The sequence below is a fragment of the Culex pipiens genome, chromosome 3, assembly GCF_016801865.2.
Source record: "Culex pipiens pallens isolate TS chromosome 3, TS_CPP_V2, whole genome shotgun sequence".
NCBI lineage: Eukaryota > Metazoa > Arthropoda > Insecta > Diptera > Culicidae > Culex > Culex pipiens.
This window is the reverse complement of record NC_068939.1, coordinates 38490099-38516950: the sequence shown is the minus strand read 5'-3', so window position 1 is coordinate 38516950 and position 26852 is coordinate 38490099. Positions and strand designations below refer to the sequence as shown.

The 26852-nt window shown below is 33.5% G+C and overlaps 1 protein-coding gene across 2 annotated transcripts in view; it reads left to right on the top strand.

Annotated features, from left to right (window-relative positions):
- Positions 1-24659, top strand: part of LOC120427730 (protein Smaug) — a 76904-nt gene extending 52245 nt beyond the window's left edge. For both annotated transcript variants that reach the window (XM_052710302.1, XM_039592633.2), the window contains exons 2-6: positions 6195-7204; positions 12566-13208; positions 16534-17656; positions 17717-18056; positions 23278-24659. In XM_052710302.1, coding sequence (XP_052566262.1) covers positions 6495-7204; positions 12566-13208; positions 16534-17656; positions 17717-18056; positions 23278-23992 — 3531 coding nt within the window. In that variant the 5' untranslated portion in view covers positions 6195-6494 and the 3' untranslated portion in view covers positions 23993-24659. The remainder of the gene's footprint in view (positions 1-6194; positions 7205-12565; positions 13209-16533; positions 17657-17716; positions 18057-23277) is intronic.
- Positions 24660-26852: the final 2193 nt, after the last annotated feature.

The following is a 26852-nucleotide window of genomic DNA, read 5'->3' as shown; positions in this document are numbered from 1 at the left end:
TATAGTAAAAACCAAAATGCTTCTAGGTGAATCAATTATCTTGCTTTGTTTTTACTGTCGATTTTCGGGTGCGCGAAATTCCTGTTGCTATTTTAGTTGCTCTTCGCTTTTCCAGTCCTCGTCTCCTTTTCACCGTTTTTTGACCTAGCACACTGCCGTTCTACGCATAATTGTCCCATGTTCGAAAATTGCAACTGAGAAAAAGGCGATTGAAATTTTTCGACCGTTTTTTGTGTTTCTACGCATAATTGTCCCGTGGGTTCCTAATCATCCCAGTAAGCAGTTTTCAGGGTTGTTACGGACGGCGCGTTTCGCGCGGATAGCGCGGATTTGCTGACTAATTTTGTTCAGGCGGATTTCGCGCGGATGGCAATTTTGATAAATAAATAGATAAATAGATAGAATTACTTTCAAGTTAATAAGAAAAATATCATCAAGAATTACGAGAATTTGTTTTTTTTTCAATTGAGTGCAATTTAAATTTCTTATTAATAGATTTTTTTCTGAAAATGTTTGTTTATATTTTCTTAATACGAACCGTCGAAAAATTAAGATGAAGATTATGTAGAGATTATTTTTTAAATGTATGGTTGAGAATTTCTTAAATAAAATTATTACTACACTTAACTCATTTCTTAATATATCCGGCTCTGAACATGTAATTTCTTTTGAGTTTTGAGTAATGTTTTTTTAACCTTATTTAGAAATATTTTTCTAAATTTAAACCTGCTTGGCGAAAAATAAAAAGATCAGGACATTCAAAAATTAATGCTCCATCATTCAAAATTCAAATTTCAAAAATTCGAAACTTTTTTTTATATTTTAATAGTTTCTTAATCATTTTTTTAAATTCAGATAACAAACTTTCGAATTTCTAAAATCGTAATTTAAAAAATCCGAAATTTCTAAATTCAGAATTTTAAAAATCTAAAATTCAAAACTTCAAAAACTAAAAAATCGAAAATTCTAAATTTAAAGAAAAACTCAAAATTAAAAAAATCAAAATAAAAAAAATTAAAAAAAAACTAAAAAATATTAAATTTAAAACAATTTTGCAAACAAAAAACGGAAATCTCAAATAAAATTTAAATTCTTAGATTCTTAAATTCCTAAATTCTTAAATTCTTAAATTCTTAAATTCTTAAATTCTTAAATCCTTGAATTCTTAAATTTTCAGAAGAAAATATTTCAAATATTTTAAATGCAATTTGTTTCGGAATGAAATTTTAGTGAGGAATTTGGAATACAATCTGTATTAAAATTCATAGATTTTGAATTTTTAGAATTTCGAAATCTAAAATTTAATCATATTAAAATTTTAGATTTTGTTTTTTTTGAGCTTATATTTTTGAAGTTAAATTTCATTTATTAGATTTTTAAATTTTGTTTATATTGGTTTATAATTTTCTATTTTGTTTATATTGGTCAAAATTATTGTAGTGTCCCTCTGATTTGCAAAAAGATTTTTTTTGTGACACTTTTCTTGACGTCTCTTGAGGTATTTTTTAAAAGGATTTTTTGCTTTCATTCCTTCAAACATAAAACGAGTTTAATTTTTTTATCAAATACTTTCTGTATTAGTTTTTTTCTTTGGAAATAACATTTCTTGAATGTTGGTCGCGATTTTTTTTTATATGGCGCGGATTTCGCGCGGATTGAGGTTTCGGTCGGCGCGGATTTTTTTCGACTTTTCCGTAACAACCCTGAGTTTATCACTCTTTATTGTAATCCTCTTGCTATACAATAGGTAAACAAGCCACAACAATTCGTGAAACTGATAATTTCGTGGAAGAAAATACTTGGTGAGACTATTATGCGTAGAAGTCCAACGATGGGACAAACCGACTCGGTGTTGTTTTCGATGAGTTTCCGAACAAAGTACTAGATTTTATGTGTTTTTCTAAAAGAATACGTAAAAATAAACTTAAAAATGACAAAAAGTCATAATCGACCAAAAATTACATGGGACATTTATGCGTAGAACGGCAGCACACTGCTGCACTAATTCGACGGCGACGACGGCCGGAAAAAAAGCAGGTCGATGAAAAACAAAAACCCAAAAAAAAGGACTTTATTGTCTGTTTTCAGGAGCTGGAATGAAAGTGGGATGGAAAATTAGGTCGAATCGAAGGTGTTTAATATTTTAGTATGCCACCATTGTTGGAAACAGATTTAGTCGATGAAAAGGATCGAAATTCTTCAAATAACTTCAATTAATAAAAGCTCAATCAAACAATCAGCAAAACCGCAATATCTTACCTCTCTGCTTAAACCAGACAAAAAGTGGTAAAATAAACATGAAAAGTTGCCAGACTGTGCTCTGGGACTGTGCAAAACTGTGCGTGTGTGTTTGTATGCGGCAGAGTTCGAATTGTGCTAACGATACACAAATCTTGTGGCCGCGCGTTGTGTAATCAATGGCTAGATAGATATTCGCATCGTCTAAGTCGCTGGTTTTTTGTTGTTGTTGTTGGCGGCGTTCGCAAGATTCGACACATGTAGCGAAAAGAAAAGAATTTAAAACGCGAAATGAATGAAACGGTATTGACTGTCGTACAACAGCGGTGGGGGGAGGGGGGCCTGTTTGGGGCGGAGAATGTGGCGAAAAAGTTTGGGCGAGATTTGTCGCAAAATGATTGTCACTACCTGATATACCTGATTTGCGTGAAACTTTGTTCTAATTGGTCATTTATGTCCCTGATCAGGATCCCTTCCATTTTTTGAACATTCGAAAAAAAACGTGTTTTTCACTAACACCAGAAGCGTTATTTCATTATTTAGAACAAAAATGTTCATTTTAAAATGTCAGGTTTATATACTTATGTAGGGGAAGGTGGGACAAGACGACCATATGGGGCAAGAGGAACAATCGCTCGTACGGCCGTAATTTTTGCAATTTTGATTATTTCCAGTATGAAGAACTATTGCTAGCAATGCAATTAGGCGATTCTACTACCACATAACCGCCAAAACGACGTAAACGCCACGGGGCATAAGATTTAATGAAGTTTTTTTTTTCATAAACTTTGTTTTCTTATAATGTTTGGAACATAAAAAATAAGGCTTAGGGTTCGTTTTAAGGCTCATTTTATCAAAATGCTTTTTTCCTAGATCAGTAGTGTCCCTTCCATTGACTTGAATCTATTATAAAGTATGATTTAACTTTTGGTTATTTTTGTTGAGAGCTTTTAAAAAATCTTGTTCAGGCGGGGCAAGTGTACCATATGGATTTTTAGTATGGAAAAAATACGAATTGCTGTAACAACAAATTTTATTGGCAAATAAATACATAAAATTACTTAAAAACTGATAAACAATTGTAAAAAAAATTGTCCATACAAAATATAGTGATATTATGAAAATTTACTAGTAATTATTTTTTTTCGAAAAAACGATCAAATTTTTAGTAAAAAATTATAATTTAATCTAAAATGAAAGAAACGTTTCAAACACATTCTAATCTGATGTATCTAAGTGATAACAGTTCAATTGTTAGCAAATTAACATGTTGTTTCATGCATTGTTCGTCTTGTCCCAACGGGTTGTCGTCTTACCCCACTAGTTGAGTAGAACTTACGAAAAATCAATCATTTTGAAATCATTTTTTTACATTAAAAAAACAGGATTTTTTCAAAACTTGTTCTATCAAAGTCTTAGTCAAGACCTGGAATAAGATGGTTATAAAAAAAATCGACAGATTTTTTAACGTTTTTAATAGGTTATAACGAGTATTTCCTTAGCTTGTTACACTTGTCCCACTTTCCCCTAAAATATGTAAAATTGGACGCTCGATTTGATGGCGTACACAGAATTCCGAAAATAAAAAAAATGTCATCAACAAAAGAAAAATAAAAAAATTGTTTCCAATTCTACAAAAATATTAATGTATAAACATAAGAGGTTCGTGCTTGTAACCATCATGATTTATCGCTATTTTACGAAAAAAAGTTTTTGAAAAAGTAACTTTTTTGTTTGTTTTATCGTTCGTATCTGTAGCGGGTGACCTTGAACGGCACCAACTTTTTCAAAACATTTTTTTTCGTAAAATCGCGATAACTCATGATGAACAACTTTGTAGAACATTGTTACACTCGAAAAAATAACCCCGTAAAGTTGCAAAAAACACGAAATTCTGGGTTAATGCAGATGCGAAAAGTACATTAAATTTCCATAAAATGACAGTTGTGTAACGAAAAATGGCATAATTTTTGAAACTATTTTGGTATTTTTTTCGGTGTAAAATACTTTTGAGATCGCCATCAAATCGGGCCCTTTTGACACCAAATTTTCAAACAATTACCATTTCAGGCTGCAAATAATTGAAAAGCACGTATTTTTTCGAATGTTGAAAACTAAAGGGGTCGTACCGCCCCACCGTATCGAAAAAATAAGCTTGGTTTTGTAATCAGGGACAAAAATTACTCCTTAGGACAAAGTTTCACACAAATTGAAGAGGGATTGGGGCAACTTTTTCCAATTTCGTGTAAGTTGTTTCCTTTTTTAAGTTTTTCGATGTTGATTTGGGTCTAAAAAAATCGATCGTAGACTTATCCTATTTTTAATTTAGAGTTGGATGTTTTACTTGTTTTATGTGACTTGGCCAATGTTTTAAAAAATGTAATTTTTCTAGGGGTCAACTTTGGCTGTGCTTATTACTAAAATTTCCTATATTTTAAGTAAAATGAAATATGCAGTAATTTTTGTAGCGTCCCAGACTATGCCCCTGCGCATTTTTTTTTTTTTAAATTGAAATGATAATGGTGCCATTCTAGAGCACAAAATATATAAAAAAAAGGCAAATTTTTTAAAAAGTATGAAAAAATTAGAAAGGCAAAATGTAATTGTAGGAGTTTGTAGAATAGGCCAAATACTACCAAAAACAAACATAAACTAAACAAGAAAAATTGCTGAAAATAAAACAAGAAAAATATAAAACAAGAGAAGTAAAGTTTTTCGTAGAACAAAAGTTGCTCAAAATGACCTCCTGAACACGGGAAGAATGAAAATTGTGAGCCAGATATGTTATTGGTTTTCGATTCCTCTCGAGCTACGATGCTATAGGGAGGACTTTCGTAATAGACCCGTTGGCGAGCCTTCCGAGCAACGATGATATAGGAAGGGCTCACAAAACAATCAATGTAATCTTAATTAAAGTACAAAAAAAAACACCAATTACTCCAAAAAAAAAAGGACGCGCGAACCACGAATAATCATGCAAGGCGTGCGTGCCGGTCACAATCTACTGAATAATTTTAAAATCATTTTATTATGGTGGATTTTTTTTAGAAACTTGTTCTATCAAAGTCTTAGTCAAGACCGGGAGTATGATAATTATCAAAACATACGACAGATTTTTCCTAAGCTTGTTACACTTGCCCCACCTAATCAAAAATGTTACGCTAATTGAAAAGAAAAAATAGTAGTTTATACAACAAGCAAAAGTTTTTTTCAGCACGAGTCGTACGGCGCAATACGTATACGTAATACGACGAGTGCTGAAAAAATCAAGTTTTGCAACGAGTTGCTTACAACATTTTAAGCAATTCCGAAAAACGCTTTTTTTTATGTCCAACATCTATGTCTTAACAAAATTCTCCGTTCAAAACAAAAAAAAAATGAAAAATTTTACTTTTTGATACTGGAGCTGAAAAGTTCAACTTTTCAGCACTGATATTGAAAGGTATCAATTTTTCATTCTGTTATTTTTGGTAGCGAAAAAATGCCATTCCGTCGCTCGAGAATGACCGGAAAAGTAAGTAGTTTCACGAACATTATTTTGCAATCGTTGAATTAGTATTTTTGACCATTTCGTTGAAGTTTGACAATTTGGCAACACTGTCATGACATACTTCTGGATAAAAAAAAAACAAAAAAAAAAATAGGTTGAAGCTCTAAGAATATAGTGCTTTTTTATACCAGATAACATCTCTCGAGTAGCCACCCTGTTTTGGCACACTCGTGCGTGCGATACATAAATTAGAGACCGACGCCGGCTCGCTGGTTGGGGTTGAGAGAGAGGTGGGATTGACGTGATACCGTTCGAAAAAGCAGACAAAAAAAAAACATCGACCACTCTGTTTATATTTGGAAGAAGTCTAGTATTTTAAACATCGACGTTCAAGTTTCCTTCCTTTGCTAGAAAAATTCTCACTTTTTTTCTTCTCCCTCTCTCATTTTTGATACTTTCTTTGCAGCTGGCTGGCAAAACTACCACAACAACAACAACAAATAGTCAAAAACAACCTCCCAAATCAACAACAACAACAACTTGACGAACCAACCAACCAACAAATGATGCAACTTTGGAGTTTCGAATCGATATCCCTAGAATAACTCGCGCAGGAACAACACGAAACGGAAAGAGAGTAAAACAGTGACTTGACCTTAAAAAACTTGACAAACAGCAAAAAACGACGACGACGACGCCGCCGCCGCCAGCAGCAGCAATCCTAAAGAAAGAAACGCAAACTAAACTCAAAACTCTCACCTCCACGATGAAATTCCCCGGTGGAAATCCGCTGCTGTTTTGCGAGCAGGTCAGCACGGTGACGTCCTTTTTCGAGCAGTGGAACGACTGCGAGCGGACGGTGGTGCTGTACGCCCTGCTCAAGCGCGTCCCCTTCGCCAACCTCAAGTTCCTGCAGCTGTCGATCGACTACAACCTGGCCCAGAACTACAGCACCCAGAGCAAGCTGCAGCTGCTCGAGTCACACGCCAACAACGCCAACTTTCTGAACCAGCTCGTTCAGCGGTACCAGACGAGCGGGGACGTTCCCGCGACCAACGGCTTGACCAGCTGCTCCGACTCGGGATTCCAGGAGAGTTCCAAGGAAAAAAAGAGCAGCAGCACGTTCGACCTGTCGGGCGGTTCGTCCGCTTCCTCCACGACGTCCTCCTCGTCGACCTCGTCCACCGCGTCAGACCCCGCCGCCAAATGCACCGCCGGTGGCGTAGACAACAAAAGTGCCGCGGAATCAGCCACAGTGGCGCCTGGTCACCAGGAGTCCAAGAAGGACATCCTGAACGACATGCTGGTCTATCTGCCCCTCCTCAAGCCCGGCAACGACGACGTCAAGTCGGTGTACATGTCGCTGATTCCGGCCGCCGTCGAGGACGCCTGCCAGCGGGCCGTGCCGACGGAGCTGGTGCAGCACATCCTGTCCTACCTGCTGATCCACCCGGCGGTCAACAATGACGATCGAAGGTAAAGCCGCCGTAGCACGGGTGTGACGGTGTGGCTGGCTTCTTTTGTGTGTTCGCGGTGCTTTTCATTTTCGTTTTTCTGTGTCGTTGGTTGTTGTCTTGTGTTCTGTTTTTGGTGGATTTTGCTTGTTCGTTCATTTGTGCTCATCTGGAAAAGTATAACACCTCATCTCATGTCATTTGTTGCTAACTGTACAGTACTTGTTCGATAATTGGGCTAATAAAAAATACAGGGAAATCATTAGTGGATTTTCTATGTGTTCCTACGCATAATCATTTCAGTCTCTTCGTAATTTGCCACATACCTATGTCGCTTATTCTCCCTACTTAGCAATTTATCATCTTTATTTATAATTCTTTTTCACGAATAAAGTGAACTTCCCCATTGAAAATAGTATGTTAAATGTATTATTAATGTATAAAATATTAACATTAAAAAAATCATCCAAAAATTATAAAGTTCGAAGACTTGAAAATTCAAAAATTTAATTCAATTCAATTCAATTCAGGTTTTATTAGTGAATAATCATGATACAATTTGTTCATTTAAGTACATAACAGAGTTTTGGGGTTCCTTACAGCTGTGAGTTGTTTAATATTTCATTTGGAAACTTTAATTGCTTTTAACTAAGGATTTAACAGAAGATAGAAAAATTAAAAAAAAAAACTCTGTTCTTTCTAAGGAAAGATTCAAAAATTTAAAACAGGCTTAAATTTAAAGATTTTTCTACTGAAATTATTAGATTTTTCGAAAACAAATAATCCTTATTAGGCCGTTGCAAATATTTTTTGAAGTCTTGTTGGAAGTCTTATATCGATTTCCAAATCCGGATAATTTTTTTTTTTAGGTTTTTTGAGTTCTTTCACGAAAAAAGTGAACTTCTCCATTCAAAATCGTATGGGAAATGTATTATAAATGTATAAAATATTAATTTAAAAAAAAAATGATTCACAAATTATAAAGTTCGAAGACTTGAAAATTCAAAAATTTTAAACAGGCTTAAATTTCAAGATTTTTCTACTGAAAATTATTTGATTTTTTTTTCGAAGTTTTGTAGTTTTAATTTTAAAACTCCAAAACATATTTTTTTTTAAACATACAATAATTTGAAAAAATATGTGTAATCTCTTTTAATTTTTAACTTATTTTTTTACTGTCATTAATTTAAAACAATTTTAAAAATTTCTTCGGATTTTCAACGTGTCTGAATTAAATAAATTTTTTATTTGTTTAATATTTTTGGTTTTGCTAATTCTGTAGACTATTGAAAATTTGTTTGTTTTATTTTCCAATTTTAAAATTATTAAATCTTTAAACATTATAATTTTGAAGCATATGAGAACCTTTGATTTTTTTTAATTTTATCTTCACAAATTTTCATTTATTTTTTTGGTTATATCTGGAGTTTTTTTTTAAAGGTCCTAAACACATTTTTGTTTAGCTTTTTTGAGTTTTTGAATACTCCTGACTCAAGGCAGTTCTAAAAACACCCAAAAAGCAAATATTGAAAATCTTGTTTATAGGACCTTTCAAAAAACAAAAAAAAAATATCTGGATAGGTACTTTAATTTTAAAATATTTATATGTTTTAAATTTCTCAGATTTTGTTTATTTTAGTAAAAGACCTGATTTTTTTTGAATTTTTTTTTTTAGTATTAGAATTGTTGCATTTGAAAATTTTATAATTTAATTTTTTTTAAAGACTTTTCAAATTTCTATTTTGTTTTCAATTGTCATAAGGTGTTTTTTTAATATTAAAAATTTACAAAGTTTAAATGCACCATTTTTTTTTTTAAATTTTAGATTTTTAATTTTTTGATCTATTCTTTAATTATTATTTTTTGAATAATTGCAATTATAATTTTCAAAATCTATAAATCTTAAAATTCTTAAAATTTTGAAATTTATGAATCTTAGTATTATAGAATTGCTGCTATTTATATTTTATAGTTTTTGAATTTCTAAGATTTTGAATACTTCTAGAGTTACAATTGAAAGGGTCCTGTAAAAATGGGAAATTTCATTACTATATTTTTTCTAGGCTTTAGAATTTTTAGATTTTTTAAATTAAAATTTTCCTAATATTGAAATGTTTGACGTTTAAAAGTTAAATTTTTTAAATCGAAATTTTGAATATTAAAGGTTTTTTTAAATTTTTGAATCTCTGAAATTATTTTTTTTTATTTTCTAATTTTGATAACTGTTACTTTTTGATGCTAGTGTTATAAAGTTAAACTTTTCAGCACCTAAATGGATGCTGAAAATTCCTTTTCAGTTCTGTTATTTTTGTCATTTGAGAATGACAGTAAAATTTCAGTAAAAGAAATTTCGCAAAGAAATTTAGTAAAATAACTTTTTATGCATTTCCGTTTTGAAAATACTTACTCGTCGTCGGCTCGTGCTGTAAAAAAATAGTGGTTTATGCAACAATTTGCAAAAAGAAGATTTTAGGGGTAGGCGTGGCTGAATGGTTACGCTGTTCGCTTTGTAAGCGGAAGGTTCTGGGTTCGATTCCCATCGGCTCCTATCGAGAAATTATGGAAGGAAGGAATTCTGAACACTTGAATATGAACGAAAAATTCATTAGCTCGCGGCGGGGTTCGATCCCCCTTCCTTTGGGTCAGCAGACAAAAATGCTAACCACCAGACCATCGAGGGTTAGTTGACTAGTAGAATTAAGAATGCTATAAGAATCCAAGAAACATGATTGAAATTCGTGAACCCAAGAACTGGACAATGTACAATATTGAATGCAAAGTTGAATTCAAGAACTGGTTGCATACTCTTTAGGCGAATATTGAACTTTCAACACGACCTGAATTCACCACAAAAGCTTGGTGAACCGAATTGGAAAGCTTTCATCTAAGAACATACGAAGAATTAAGGACTATAAATAGATTTGACCGGCCGCATCACTTACCACGGTGAATCCTGGCTTCACACCCATCTTACTAACACCCTCAAACCTCACGTGATACTTTGTCGAAGACGCAGCCGATTTAGCGGTCTTCATCACTCAAGTAGGTATCGGACTAAAATTCCCATCCACTTCCCCCGTGTCTTACCACTGGTCGTGGCCGGCGCTGTGATTGGCTAGCATGATAGGGACATTTGAAAGTTGCGAAGTGGTGATGATTGGTTCCTACTCTTCATCTGTGGTCCATGGAGCAATTCTTGAAGGTTCTGGTCAATAACAGAGTAGCAACTACGGGTAGACACCAATGCTAATGCTAATGCAAGTTGCAAAAAGAAGATTTTTTCAGCACGAGTTGTACATGAATACGACGAGTGCTGAAAAAATCAAGTTTTGCAACAAGTTGCTTACAACATTTTTTGCAATTCCGAAAAACGCTTCTTTAATGGAATTTTATGTCAAACATTCATGTGTTTAGTAAATTCATCGTTCAAAACAAAAAAAATATTGAAAAATGTTACTTTTCGATACTAGAGTTGAAAAGTTCAACTTTTAAGCACCCATTTCAGTGCTGTACAGTAGAACTTTCAGCACTGTTATTGAAAGATATTAATTTTTCATTCTGTTATTTATGGTAGGGAAAAGTAGGCCGTTTCGTTTCTCCAGAAGGACAGGAAAAGTTGACAGTTTCACAGTCGAATTGTAAAAAAAACATTTTGCAACCTGTTGCAAAAAATATAAGTCCGAGTTTTGTCGGATGATGACAGCGCGAATTACTGATTTTGATTGGGTTCCAATTGAGCTGTCAAAATAGGATTCCAATCGAGAAACAAGACCATTCTAAGGTTCAGGTTGGAATCACTTAAAACTATATTTATTTATTGAAAAACGAGTATTTTAGCATAATTTTTTTTGTGTAAAACTGTTGTTTATAATTATTTTTATTATAATCAAAAAATTCACAAACCCTGGGCTTTGTCATAATGAGTGTCATAGGTTTGATGCTTGTTTGGCAAAGAGTATGATTTGATTCGATGTGGAATTAAAATCGAAGTGTTCAGTATATTGCTGAAGCTTCCATTTTTACACATGGACACCACTTCATGCTGCGAGAACCCACTTTGGCGTAGTCTCAGGGCTTAATCGATGGCCGGTAAGCTGTCATCGAGACAAGGAGGTTCTCTGATAGTGGAAATATCACATTTGTACAATGAACCGCTACATATGTGTTTTTTCCCTATCTTAATGTGGGTGTCAGGTTAGGATGCGGGTTTAAAAAAATAGTGTTTGTAGAATTTAGGATTTTAACTATAAATATCAACTTTTTATACTTTGCCTTTAGTTATTTAGGGACAAAATTAGTAACAGTGAATTTAGTAATTCTATCAGAATCGGTGATTTTCATTCAAGTAGCATAAAAACCATTCTGATTTGTCAAAATTTCCATAGAGTCTCGATCAATCAATAGTGAAATGATATCGGACTAAATTCGTTGATCTGTTGAACTAACGGTTGTCGGATTATGATTGTATCGACCATTGTTGCGAATCGAGGATCTACTGGAATTCTGACGAACAAATGGTCGTCTCTTTTTCAATTAACGACTTGTAAAATATCAACTGTTATTTTTTTTTTGTTTTTTTTTTAAAGAACACACAACAGACAGGTTTTAAAAGAAACGTTTTTTTTTGTTAATAATTAAAATGTCGGGGATTTGAGATAAGAGTAGCTTTCGGATAGGTTGCTTTAAATCTTGCATTCAATTCAAGTTAGGTAGTTATCCGCAAATGAATATTTGGACTTATATGAATAATTGAACATTTTGGACTTATGAATAACACACAACTGTGCATTTATTCTAGAGTCAGATCCATACAGCGTCAGTGTTTATTTGGTCGAAGTGTACTAATTCATTGGCAGATCTGGTTCTAGTTGTAATGTACGACAAGACTACTGACGGACGTGACAGGACGAGGGCCCAGTTTAGAGGTTTCGACATCAACGATGTGCGGCTGGATCACCCTCTCAAAAAAAAAAAAAAAAAAAAAAAATCAAAAAATTCACAAAATTTGTTATGTTTGAAATTCAAATTTTGGATTAAAAATATTTTAAACTAATTCCAACCTAACACTTGCAAAGTGTTTTCGCTCAATTGAAACCCGGAGAGTAACAATTCGCCTCTCCATATAGGCTAATTTAATCGATTACATATTTTAGTTTTTAAATTTTTACATATTTTTTTTCTATTTATATCATACATTAACAAACTGAAACATCAAAATTTTTTTTCTGTACTGTTTTTGTCCTCCTAATACTACTGTCACTAATTTGCGCTGCTTCTTCAGATCATATTGCTCGACTCACAATATTTAGATCGATCCAAATTACCCAGCTTTACATTCATACTGACCCTACCTTCTTGTTCTCTCCCCTTCCGTCTCGTTTAGATCTCTCAGCTACTGGCTGCGCCACCTGGAGGAGCACATCGCTTCCTCGTACATGACAACGCTGGCCACTCCGTCGCTAGCAGCAGCAGCAACTGCCAACAACAGCAACAATAACAGCAGCAACTCCAAGCTGGCCACCGTCAACAACAACAACAACAACTACTTCACCCAACAAAGCAGCAAACCTGGCAGCCAACAGTCACTCCAGTTCCTCGCCGCAACTGCCACCCCGTGGCATCATCTTCATCCGCAGCAGCAGCAACAACCTGCTCCACCGGCTGCGATCGGATCGTCCTCGTCGTCCTCTCTGCTGAGCATTTCCAACTCGTCGCTGCTGTCCAAGTCGCAGCAGAGCCTGAACCAATCGGGCGGAGCAGGTCCCGGAGGAGGCGGTGGCGGAGGGGGAGGCGGAAGTAGCACGTCCAGTTCCAGCTCCGGCCTGGACAGTGGCGCCTCGCAGCTCAAGTCGGCTGGCAGCGGGGGCAGTCACAGCAGTGCGAACAATAGCAGCAGTACCACGGCCAGTACGACCATGATGGTCAATCTGGATTGGACCACGTCGACGCAGACGGCGGAAGTGGGTGGGGAGGGCGTGAAGGTGCGTGGCAGCATGGAGAACGTCACGTTGAAGGAGTTTGGGCCGGTGAGTTGGGTTGATGTTTGTAGCTTTTTGTTAGCTTTTTGTTAGTCGCGCTAGTATACTTTGTGCCACATCATAACTGATTCGAAGCGTTCAGTACGGTATGTCCACGCATCCTTCATCCCCTAAAGATTCTGTTTAATTTTATTCGTTCACAGAATCTGTCTCTACGGTTAATGAAGCGCAGTAGGCCTGGCCGCTTTAATTTTTGAAAAAGATTTTAAAAAAGTGTCCATGTGTTTTATGGATGGTTTCTATTTTTCAAAATTTGATATTCAAAGCATCGGGCAATTTTGAGTGCGGACCTTGAAAAGAACGCAGTTGAGAAACGTAGCGCATATTTTTCGTGAAATTCCTAAATTGAAAAATTTAAAAATTCTAAAATAAAAAAGAATCCAAAATTTGAAAATTTAATAATTTTAAAAGCATGATGATTTAAAAGTTTCCAAATTTAAGAGATTGAAAATAATAAAAAGTTCAATATTATGATATTGAAATTCTTAAATTCTTAAATTCTTAAATTCTTAAATTCTTAAATTCTTAAATTCTTAAATTCTTAAATTCTTAAATTCTTAAATTCTTAAATTCTTTAATTCTTAAATTCTTAAATTCTTAAATTCTTAAATTCTTAAATTCTTAAATTCTTAAATTCTTAAATTCTTAAATTCTTAAATTCTTAAATTCTTAAATTCTTAAATTCTTAAATTCTTAAATTCTTAAATTCTTAAATTCTTAAATTCTTAAATTCTTAAATTCTTAAATTCTTAAATTCTTAAATTCTTAAATTCTTAAATTCTTAAATTCTTAAATTCTTAAATTCTTAAATTCTTAAATTCTTAAATTCTTAAATTCTTAAATTCTTAAATTCTTAAATTCTTAAATTCTTAAATTCTTAAATTCTTAAATTCTTAAATTCTTAAATTCTTAAATTCTTAAATTCTTAAATTCTTAAATTCTTAAATTCTTAAATTCTTAAATTCTTAAATTCTTAAATTCTTAAATTCTTAAATTCTTAAATTCTTAAATTCTTAAATTCTTAAATTCTTAAATTCTTAAATTCTTAAATTCTTAAATTCTTAAATTCTTAAATTCTTAAATTCTTAAATTCTTAAATTCTTAAATTCTTAAATTCTTAAATTCTTAAATTCTTAAATTCTTAAATTCTTAAATTCTTAAATTCTTAAATTCTTAAATTCTTAAATTCTTAAATTCTTAAATTCTTAAATTCTTAAATTCTTAAATTCTTAAATTCTTAAATTCTTAAATTCTTAAATTCTTAAATTCTTAAATTCTTAAATTCTTAAATTCTTAAATTCTTAAATTCTTAAATTCTTAAATTCTTAAATTCTTAAATTCTTAAATTCTTAAATTCTTAAATTCTTAAATTCTTAAATTCTTAAATTCTTAAATTCTTAAATTCTTAAATTCTTAAATTCTTAAATTCTTAAATTCTTAAATTCCTAAATTCTTAAATTCCTAAATTCTTAAATTCTTAAATTCTTAAATTCTTAAATTCTTAAATTCTTAAATTCTTAAATTCTTAAATTTTTAAATTCTTAAATTCTTAAATTCTTAAATTCTTAAATTCTTAAATTCTTAAATTCTTAAATTCTTAAATTCTTAAATTCTTAAATTCTTAAATTCTTAAATTCTTAAATTCTTAAATTCTTAAATTCTTAAATTCTTAAATTCTTAAATTCTTAAATTCTTAAATTCTTAAATTCTTAAATTCTTAAATTCTTAAATTCTGAAATTCTTAAATTCTGAAATTCTTAAATTCTTAAATTCTTAAATACTTAAATTCTTAAATTCTTAAATTCTTAAATTTATAAAAAAAATAAATTAAAAAAGACAGTTTTTTTAGTGCTACAATTTTTGCCGCTACAAAATTAGATAATTTTGGAGTCTTCTATTAGGTCAGTGATTTATTTTTTACATAAAAACAAATTTCGTCGAACAATTATCCGGAGTGACATTTTGGCAAGCAAAATTGAGTACGAACTAGGGGAAATTCTCGTATATATGGCAGGTTAAGCACTAGCACCTAACTCCATCGAATTTGCTGATTTTTCCTTATGTTTTATAATTTTTTTAATTTTGGAATTTAACCATAAATTTTTAAATTTATTTATTTCAAATTTTGAATTTTTATTTTTTTTATATTTTTAAATAAAAAAAAATTATTTCCAAATTTAAATTTTCGTTTAAATTTTTCAATTTCTAAATTTCGTTTCTTCCTCCCCTGTAGATTCAGAAATGTATTGTTGTTTGAACACTCGTGCTCAAACTCAATTCAATTCAACGAATCATCTTTGCGGTGAACTTTACGCAGTTGGCCTGGCCGCTTTAACATTTGTGATGTTTCAATGCAATTTAATGCAATGGGGCACTGCAATTGTTAATAATGACAAGAGGATGCTAGGCGTTAATCAACCTAAGGCATTTTCCAGGATGCCCTCGAAAGACTGGCTGCGCTAGGGTTAGATTAGATTAGATTAGAAATTTTTCAATTTCTAAATTTCTTATTTTAGTTTTTTTTTTGCTAATCTCCTAATCGACTTTGGGCCATTTTTTTCTAATTTATTGTTTTTGAATTTTAAAATTTGAGAATTCAACTATTTTTAATGTTTAGTTTTTTTAATTCCAGAAACTTTTAATTTTTTAATATCTTAATTTTAAATTTTGTTTTTTTTTTAATTTTTATTTTTTCAAATTTAGAATTCCCATATTTTTTTTATCTTAGATTTTTTTTATATATTTTTAATTTTTAAATTTGTTGGATTATTAATGTTTCAGGTCTAAATTTTTTAGCTTAGTTTTTTTTGCTTATCTCTTGGTAATTTTTTTTCAAATTTTAATGTTTTTGAATTTTTAAATTTGGGAATATAACCATTTTTAATGTTAAATTTTTTTAATTCCCTTTTAATTAACTTTTAATTTTTAAATTTTTGTATTTTTGATTTTGGATTTTTTTTAATTTGTATGTTTTTAAATTTATATTTTTATATATTTTTTTTCATATTTTTAAATTTTTTAAAAAGTTGTATGAGCATATTTCAACTCTGTTTCAAAATATACTTTCTCATAATTTCGCTGCCGGCCTATGGATATAGAGATACCCACGAGAGGACACTCAAAAGTTGTATGGAGACTTTTATAGAAATAAAAATAATGCTGTTATTTTAAAGGCTTCTTTTGACATAGAAAATTCATGGACAAGATTTACAAAATCTTTATTGAAATATCCAAATATGTGCACAATTACTCATAACTAAAAATTTACTAAGAAATAAACTGCAAAACAGTTAACAAATCCCGTTAATTTTAGGTCACATTCAACTACCCTCGCGATCACCACCAGCAACAGCAGCTGTCTAGTCAAGCGGTGGCATCGTCCCAGGCGTTAAACGGCGGCAGCTCGGCGGTCGCCGTGTCCAACAACGCGACCCTAAACGGTTCCGCGGTCGGTGCTGCCACCACCACCGCCGTCGCCACCACCGCAGGCTCGTCGTCGGTGCTGACCGACCTGGACTCGTCGAGCGACGACAACCATCTGAGCTTCAGCAAGAACGGAACGGAGATATTCGACTACGATTGTGATTACGACAATGAGGAAGAGTTGTACAACTTGGCCCGGGCGGCTGCGGCAGCGGCTGTTGTGGCCGGATCGGGGGTCAGTGGGGCGGCTGGTTCCGCCATGACCCCCGGCGGCTCGACGGCGGGAAGTGGCAAGAATCGTGTTTCGTTCGATGCGAACATTAGTGATTATCTGAGGGTTCCTCCGATTGGGGACTTGGAGTTGGACGGGAGTGGGTTGCTGAAGACGCGGCGGTCGAACAGTTTGACGACGAGTGTCGGCAGTGGGTGTGGGTTGGTCGGGGTTGGGGGAGAGCTGCACCATCAGCAGAAACAGAACAACGAATGCCTGTCGGCGGAGAACCTGAGCCAGTTGATGCAGAACAAACCGCGGAGTTTCTCGCTGACGATGGAGAGTCCGCGGTCGTCGCTGACGTCGAGCGGGTCGGAGACGCGGCTGGACGACTTTAAGCAGCACCACCACATGATGAAGATGTATGGGACGGCGCCGAACGTTGGGATGGCCAGCATCGCGCACTGGTTGAAGAGCCTGCGGTTGCACAAGTACGTGTGGTTGTTTTCGAACCTCACGTATGAGCAGATGATGGAGATGACTGAGGAGTACCTGGCCAGTCTGGGCGTGACCAAGGGCGCCCGCCACAAGCTGGTGCTGTGCATTCAGAAGCTACGCGAGCGCTACGTTACGATGGTGCGACTCGAAAAGGAGTTGCTGGCGGCCGGCAGCGTCGGTTCCAAGACGTTGTTGGGGGCCGTGTTTGAAGAGCTGACGAATATCGTGCTGACGCCGATGAAGCCCGTTGGCAGCGACCCGAGAGAGGACATTGGCACGCAGTTTTTGAAGCTGCTTGATTTGAGTGAGTTTTTCAATACCTCTTTACCAAATGCGAGTCCTAACACTGTTTCAACCCTTTCAGTCGCCTCGATCCTGCTGGTTCGGTCGGCCGTTTCGCCCCAGGACGAGGAGTTTCTGAACGTGTACGTGTGGCTGCTGGAGCGAGCGATGCACAACGAGGCGTTCGCCGGGCACGTGCTGCAGCTCAAGGAGTACAAGTACAAAGCCAACAAGGTCAAGATGCAGTTCGGTGGTGGACCCAAAGGAGGTGGGGGAGGCGCAGGAGGGGCCGGAGGTCTCTACGGGAAGATTGCTGGGATGGGCGGTGGATTGGGGGGAAGTGGCGGATTGGGAGGAATGGGTGGCGTTGGGCTCGGTGGAGAGCGAGGCATGCAGCTGAACGGGAACCTGGGAAAACCGAGGTGAGTTGAATGGTTTCTCTATAAACGTTGTACAAAAAAATGTCTATCCTGGGTATTATGCACTCAATCGTGATATTTCGATCGAGATTTGTCAACGGTAAGTAGATAAGAATCATTCGATCGTAATTTCTCGATCTACCATCGACAAATTACGGCTGACGTTCGAGAAAATCTCGATATGGGTTCGAAGCTTGTTTTCAAAAATTCAAAAACTCCAAATATAAAAAAAAATCAAAATTAAGAAATTCTTTAAATTTCGCAGTATTAAAAAATTCAACATTGAAAATTTTTGAAAGCCTTAAAAAAAATTTATTTCAAAAGTTCCAAAATTTCAAAAGTTCAAATAATCAAAAAAAATCAAAAAAAGTTCAAATATTCAACAAATTTCTAGTTTTTAAAAAATCTAGAAAGTTAAAAAATTTTAACTGTTAATAGCATAACAATTTTAAACATTTTATGTTTGTTTTGATTTGAGAATTTCAATCTTTTAAATTAAAAAAAAATCTAAATTTACAAAAGTTTTCTACAATTCACAATTATAAAAAAAAAACTATGGTCAATCATAAAAAAATGGAAAAATTCTAAATTTTTGAAAGCCTTAAAATTTTTAATTTTTTGAATATAAAATTTTCAATAATTTTAATATTAAAAAAAAATTAAAATAATTTAAAAAAAAATATGTGATTTCTAAATTTTACAAATATTTCATACAATTTACAAATTACAAAAATAATAATATCTCTGACAAATTAGGAAAATATATATTAATTTCTTTTTAATTTTAAAATTAAGCATTTGCTAACATTTGTCAAAGTTTATGCTTTTAATTTTTTTTTGATGTTTTTAAATTTGTTTGATGCTTTTAAATTTGTTGTGATGTTTTTAAATTTGTTTGATGTTTTTAAATTTGTTTGATATTTTTAAATTTGTTTTATGTTTTTGATGGCAGCACTGGTGATACAGTTTGACATGTAGTATCATGCGCCGGTTCATCTTGTTGTGTCCTTTGTGCGAAATAAACAGTTAGTCGAATTTGCGCTTCCACGTGATGTAGACGTCTTTTATTGCCTCGTATCACGCCAAAAAAAATCAAATCAAATTATTCGCTCTACAGCATTGCCTTGGCGTTCTCGATTACGAGATTCCTACTCGAAACTAGGTGTCCGAAGGCTTTATTGTTGAGGCAATTGCAAACCTCTTTTTACACCTAAGCTTCCATCCACCCCGGGATTCGAACTGACAACCTTTGGATTGTGAGTCCAACTGCCAACCAGCGACTCCACCGAGGCAGGACCCAGGGAGACGACTCCTACACCTGGACTGAGCTAACGACCTAACCTCTAGGTTAGACCGGGGCCAACATTTACTTCCCTGTCCGACGGAAGGCGTGATCAGACAAATCTCGTCTCAAAATTTGCCACCGGGACCTTCTGGGATCAAACCCAGGCCGACTGGGTGAGAGGCAACCACGCTTACCCCTACACCACGGTCCCGGCCAATAGTTTTTAAATTTGTTTATTGCAGATTGCAGCGATTTTTAGACAATCGTGCAACTTGTGGAAAGCTCTATACAAAAGTGCACACCTCAAACTACAGCAGAAAAAAACTATCCAAGACACACACCCTAGTTTGAAACTGTTCTAAAGTGGTCGAAAGCAACAAAGCTCAGTCGAGACACGCACCACTATAGGCGTGCGGGGGGGATAAGGGGTAGGATTTCAAGTGTGCAAATATTTGGTGTGCAAGGGTGGAGAATTTGGTGCAAAGTTTGCGATAATGTCTTTTAAATAGTTTTGATGTTTTTAAATTTTTCGATGTTCTTGTGATTCCCTAAAAAAAATATTAAAAATAAAAATTTGTATTTTTATTTAAATTTAAAAATCTTTGTTGGGGGGAGGTGTCCACGTGCTTCCATCCCGCCAGTCCATATGTATAGCCTTAGTGTTGTGTTTGCTGTATTTGATATTTTGTGAACCACACCGTATGCTGTACTCGACAGATATGGACTGGTTCCCGGCCGGGCTGATGGGTCTCGCAGCTGGCTAGTTGAACGTACCTGTTAGAACATCAAATCATGATGTTTTATCCTTTTGTTTCCTTAGTAATAGTAGCATAGTTAGTTCAGCAAGGGAAGCAATAGTTTGATCCGTTCAGCTGTTCAAGCAATTGCTTTCGATTCAAACTTGTGCTGAACATTGTTGGACTACCTAGACTACTGTTCAAAGGAAACAAACACGAGGGTACAAAGGGATAAGCTCCCCCCGGATGGGGCTAAATTGTGGAACGCTCCCAGTGAGTTTTACTGAGCTGCTTTGGACATTTTAGGTAATAGTAGTATGAAAATATGTAAAGCTCGGTATTAATTCACTGGGAGGTCGTGTGCAAATTCCCGTGCTTGTGAAGTTCTGTTTCTGTGTCACGGTTGTGTTAGCTAGTAACATGTTCGACATTACACTACAAACCAGCAGTGATTAGTTATGCGGAAATTTCCAAGTACGGGAACACGACGAAAATTAGACGACCCGAAGAAATAGTGAAAGTGATAGTGAAATCAAATAAATAAAGTGTCAATAAATAATCGTGAAGTGAAAATATTATCATAAATATTTATATTTAATATGAAATTACACTTTACAGCTGAGTTGAAACTCACTATCAGAATCTAATGTTTTCTTGTGTTCTCTTTTGTTCTTTTCGTTTCAAACTGAATGAGCGAGCATCTGACTTGCTACGCAGCCGCAGGATAACACCAGCTGTGATCAATACCACACCGACTGACGAGGATTGCTACCAAGCTTGATGTCCACGGCTATATGTCCAACCGAGAGACCTCCAAGGTCGCAGGGAAGTATTAATTAGTATCGCCTTTTTATGTTTGATCCTTTTGTTAATACAAATTCCTTTGCAGATACAAACCACATTAAAAGTATGCCTCGCGGCCTGCTTTGATCTTTTGCTTATTCTATCCGCTTTCTACCCCCAATGCGTCCTGCACGGAGAACCTGGGGTAGCTTATGGTTGACCTGGGGAGCCCGAGGAATTATGCCGTAGGTGGCTCGTATAGTCTTACTCACCTATCCTCGCGGCAAGGTCTTCCGTAGGTCTACACCCGAACATGCGACGTGGGACTGCATGAATCTTCAGCTGCTGCCGGAAGGGTGTATTCCGAAATTACCGAATTACCGAATTTAAAAATCTTTGTTATTCAATTTCTGAAAAAAATAGTCTTATCTCATCCCTAATCTTAAATAAATATTTTAGACTTTTAAAATTTTTAAATTAAAAAAAAATGTTTTCCTTAGGCCGTTGCAAGGGGGGGGAGGGCAAAAAAAATAAAAAAAAGTATAAAAATTGAAATTACGAGCCATAGTTTCAACATTTTAATGAAAAAAGTGTTTTAAAATGCATTATACACCTGTCCAGTTGTTTTGCCATCATTAGTTTCCAAAATATCTAAGTATTGACGAAAATTTTATTTTTTGCGAAAAATATTTTTTTTTGCGGTGCTGTACATTGGAATTTCATAAAAATTCAAAACATTTTTAAACAAGCCCAAACATGCTAAATATGATTATCAATGCAGAAAAATGCATTTTAGATTGTTTTCAGTTGATTAGACAACTATTTTCATGAAAATTTTGAAGTTTTTTGGAAAAATATTTTTTTTTGCCCCCTGATTTTTCAGACCAATTTTGAAGGGGGGGAGGGGGGGGGGGAGGGTGTGACATAAACTTTGAAAAATATTTGTAACGGCCTTATTTGAAATAAAACAAAAACCGGAAATAAAAAAAAAAACAAAATAATTTTAAAAATTTCAAAGAATTTAACTGATTCAAAAAAGTGAAATTTATTAAACTGACTATTAAAAAAATGTTCAGGTAGTTCAAACATAAAAAAAATCAAAATTTCAAAAAGTTCAAATAATCAAAAAAAAAACAAAAGTTCAGAAATTTAACGAATTTCATTTAAAACATTTGAAAAATTGTTAAAAATCTTACAATTTTTATCGGTTTTTGAGATTCTTAAACTTTAATAATTTTTTTTTTAAATTCTTTTGAAAAATAAAAATTTTAAAATTCAAAAAAGAATAAAAAATTTTAATTAAAAAAGTTTTATATCTACAATTCACAAAATATAAAAAATATGATAAATTTTTGAAAAATTCAAGAAATTTAAAAATTCTAAATTTTTAAATGCCTTATTAATTTTAAATTTCATTTTTGCGCCAATTTGCAATTCACTGAAAACTATTTCAAATGCATTTTCCAGTATTGTAATTTTGAAAATATTTTTACTTTTAGAAGAATTCAAGGTTTAGCGTCATAAACTTTGGAAAACATTGGCCACGACCTTGAAATTATTTTCAATTTTTTGTTTTTTTTTTTAAATCATTTTTTGAAATTTCCGATTTTTTTTTAAATCCCTTCCAAGTTAAGATTTTGATTTTTTATGTTTTTTTTTTAATTTTTGATGTTTTTGTGATTTTGAAAAAAAAATATTTAAATTTTGTTATGTCGCCCCCTTCAAAATTGGTCTGAAAAATCAGGGGGCAAACAAAATATTTTTCCAAAAAACTTCAAAATTTCCATGAAAATAGAAGTCTAATCAACTGAAAACAAACTAAAATGCATTTTTCTGCATTGATAATCATATTTAGCATGTTTGGGCTTGTTTAAAAATGTTTTGAATTATTATGAAAATCCAATGTACAGCACCGCAAAAATTTTATTTTTCGCAAAAAAATATTTTTTTCGTGACTAGGGGAAATTATCGTATGTTTGGCAGGTTAAGCACTCGCTCCTAACTCCATCCAATTTGCTGATTTTCACTATTTAAAAAACTAATTTTGCAAAACTTTTGATAGAAACTTACTTGCTCACTTCTTATTGAGCTATTTATCACTCGATTTCAGTTGAAAACGCTTTTAATTAGCTTTAATTGAATGCCAAAGTCCTGACCTGCCAACATTAGAGGCACGCTGAAATTAGATGCTGTTCCCCTACTTAGAAATATTGGAAACTAATGATGGCAAAAGAATTGGACAGGTGTATAATACATTTTAAAACACCTTTTTCATTAAAATGTTGAAACCATGGCTCGTAATTTTTATACTTTTCTAATTTTTTTTAATCTTTTAATGTTTTTGAAACTTCTGATTTTTTTTTATTTTTAAAATTACTATTACAAATTTCGATCGTTAAAATGGGTGTCATCCTTTCAGGTGGTCCGTCTCGAACAAACACAACAAACCGTGCGGTGGATCGTCCGAGGGTCTCCAAAAGGCAGCCCCCCATCGCAAAAGCTCGCTGCAGTATTTCTCCTCGCCAATGCAGCAACAACCCGGCCAACCGAACCCATCCGGCGGCGGCTCGTCCTCGTCGCACACGCACCTGCAGGCCATCCCGCCGCACGGATATTACGGCGGCGCCGGAACCGGCCACAACAATAGCTACAACAAGAGTTCCTCCTATCCGAACTTTGCCTCGAATCTTTCCGAGTCGGCCAAGCACCACCGGGGACATCCCGCTCAAGTGCCCCACCCGCATCAGGTGCCAGTTCCGCCGGTGCCACCCCAGCAGCAGCAGCAGCAACCTCCGCACGTTCCTCCCCACGGCAACTTTATGTACCATCGGCACTCGCTGAACAACATTTCCGCGCACCAGCACCAGCAGCAATTTCTACAGCAACTGCAAAGTCAGCAGCAGCAACAATCGCAGCAGCTACTTCCGTCAATCTACCTGACCACGATGGGAGGAGGTGGCGGGGCGGTGGCCAAAAAGGAGCTTCCCCTCAAGGACTCCCAGCAGCAGCAGCAGCAAAAATCGGACGATTCTGGCAAGAGTCAGAACAACAACAACAACAACAACAGCATCGGGGACATCAACAGCCGGCTGGAGTTTCTGTGTCTGCAGATGACAGAGCAGGCCATCAACTAAAGGGGGCGTGCGTGTGGTGAGGACACTCCTTTTTCCCAGTGGGAAAGGTAAGCTATTAATTGTGGATAGACTAGTAGAAAAAAGGGGCGCGCGTAGAACGAGCTAAACTGTGTTTAACTGTTTATTTTAGAGCAAAGAAAAAGTTTTCGTTTTTTTTCGTGTCCGCGTAATCGTTTTTGGAAGAACCCCGTAGAAGATTTAGCTATATTTTTTTGTTTAATTTTACACAAACAAACTTGACCCCTAGCCGAAACGAAAAAAAAAGGTAGCGACACAATTGAGCAAAAGGAACAAAATTGTGACAAATAGAGAAAGAGATTAAGAAAAAAATAAGCCGAATATGCGGGTATATTTGAACACGTGGTAGTATTTTTTGTTGTGTTATTTTTATTGTTGCGTCCAAAGTGTGTGAGTGAGTGCTTGTGCTGCGGCGAAGCGAAAGTTTTCAAATCTGTATCTTCTCTTTGAAGAAAGTTAGACAAAAAAAGGTAATATTTATTGTGTCCGCTCCGCAGGCAGCAAGGCAAAAAAAAGTATATTTATACACTATAACTGTAGACGTAAACTGTTTCTCGCTAACATGTTTGATAGAAGAAGGCAAAATTAAGCAAACTAGAATGCGCGCACGCCAGATAAGGTGAAAATAAACCAAACTCTTTTAGAACTATGAGCGAGCAAAAATTAAGTTGTTGAAAGAAGCAAGCTGAAACGAACTGGAATGTGTCCTGATGTTGCTGAACATGTTTTAATTGGCCTCAAAGAATCAACATTCTGGGAAATGACGGTTTCCTAGATTTGAAAAAGTGAGATATTTTTCTTTGAAGGAAAACAGTCCTAAAAAATCATTCGCTTTGACGATTTTGACAGTTGACAGAAAAAAACGTACCTTGAACTATTTGCAGAAATTTATAGCTTACAGATTTTCACTTCACTTACCTTTTAACTGAAAAAAGCAGGATCTAAAATTTATTTGGTTGGTACCTTGACGTCGACGTCCGTGGTGGGGAAATGTCACGATTTTATTTCGAAGAGTAAGTATTCCTAATAGAGTTTTATCCGCTGGGTCCGGATTCCAAATTTGCATTGAATGGTCTTAATTTTCATAATTTTCAAAACAAAAAAAATAGTATTCGAGAATTTATATTTTTTTGCTTTCAAAATCCTCAAATTTTAAAATTTTAAAATTACGAAATTTAAAAAATTTAGCGTTTAAAATTTTTAAATCCAAAAATGATGAAAAAAAAAACAAACAAAAATTAAAAAAATGGTTTAGAAAAGTTCTTAAATTTTTATTTTTATGTATTAAGAAAATTAAAAACTAAACGAGTTCAAAATTTAAACTTTGAAACAAATCTCTTATTTTGAAATTTCAGATTTTTTTTAATTATTCAAATATTTTTAAAACAAATTAAAACCAAAATTCCTAAATTAAAAAAATCTAAAAATTTCAAAATTTTATTTCTAAAAATTACAAAATTAAAAAAAATAGATTTTTAAATCACACATTTTCAAAACTAAGAAAAAAAAATTATAAATTAATAAAAAGTTTGAATAACTCCTTATTTTTTTTTATAACTCAAGAAAATTAAACGAGTTTAAATATAAATTTTGAAAAAAAAATATTTTAAAATTTTAAAATTCCAAAATAAAAAAAATAAAATCTTCAATTGTCGAAATAAAAAATTCTAAAATTGCACATCTTCAAAATAAAAAAAAAACTTACTTCCCCTTTAATTTAAAAAAAAAATTGAAAAATCTCTAAGTTATTTTTTTTATTTTTACGGATTTAAATTGTAGCCGGAATTATTTTTTTTTATTTTAAAATTTTAGAATTCAAAAAGTCTACAATTAAAAAATAGCATTTCAAAATTTTAAAATCTGGAAATCTTAAAATGTTTAAAATTTAAATTTTAAGAACAGCAAATTTTTGAAATTACAATTATAATTAAAAAATAAATATTTTTTTTAATTTTCAAAATTAGAGAATATTATGAATCAAAAGGTGGAAGCTAAAAAAAATATATATATATCTAATTTTGAAATTTTAAAATTTTCTTGGATTTATAATGTTGATATTTTATAGAAATTTTGATTAGGGACCATCCATAAACCACGTGGTTTATGGATGGTCCCTTATGTATCTAAATTTTGTTGAATTTTTTGTATCGAGAATTTAATTTTTTTTTTGGAAAATATATTAAAATTTGTGATTTTTTTATAAAATCAAATAAAAAATATAATGTAATATGTAATAACTGGCCTAAGTATTACAACATGCACACATCATTATAAAAATCGGCAATATTTTTCTCCCTTTGCTGGTCTCCCAAAAACATAATTCAGAATTTGTAAAAATATTCAAAATGTGATATTAAAAATGCATTAATTTCGATCGTAATTACTCGTTGTAAGTCGTAATTTGTCGATCTAAATTACAAGCTAGTTTACACATCTTATTTAAAACTTAAAGCAAATCCCCAACTGTCATTCAAAAAAATAAAATTTGTTTTTTTAACAATGTTGACCCAAAAATAGAAAAGAAAACGTGATTTACGTGAATTCATCGATAATTTATAATCTTTTAAAGCAGCCTTTTTGGTTTTCTCTGCTTTAAAAAAAATAGCAAAACAAAAAACTAATCCCTGGGTAGTATGCAATATGTCGTAACAGATATCACGACCGCCGACACTTATTAGACTTTATCTTCCTGCGAAAATTCACAATCTAAATAAGTTGATAATTTGTAAATTGAACGATAATCAATTATAAAGCTGCTTAGTTTCAATATGGCGCTTAGGATCTTTTGAAAACTAACCCGATAAATATTCACTTATAAAATTTCATTGAATCCTAGATCGAA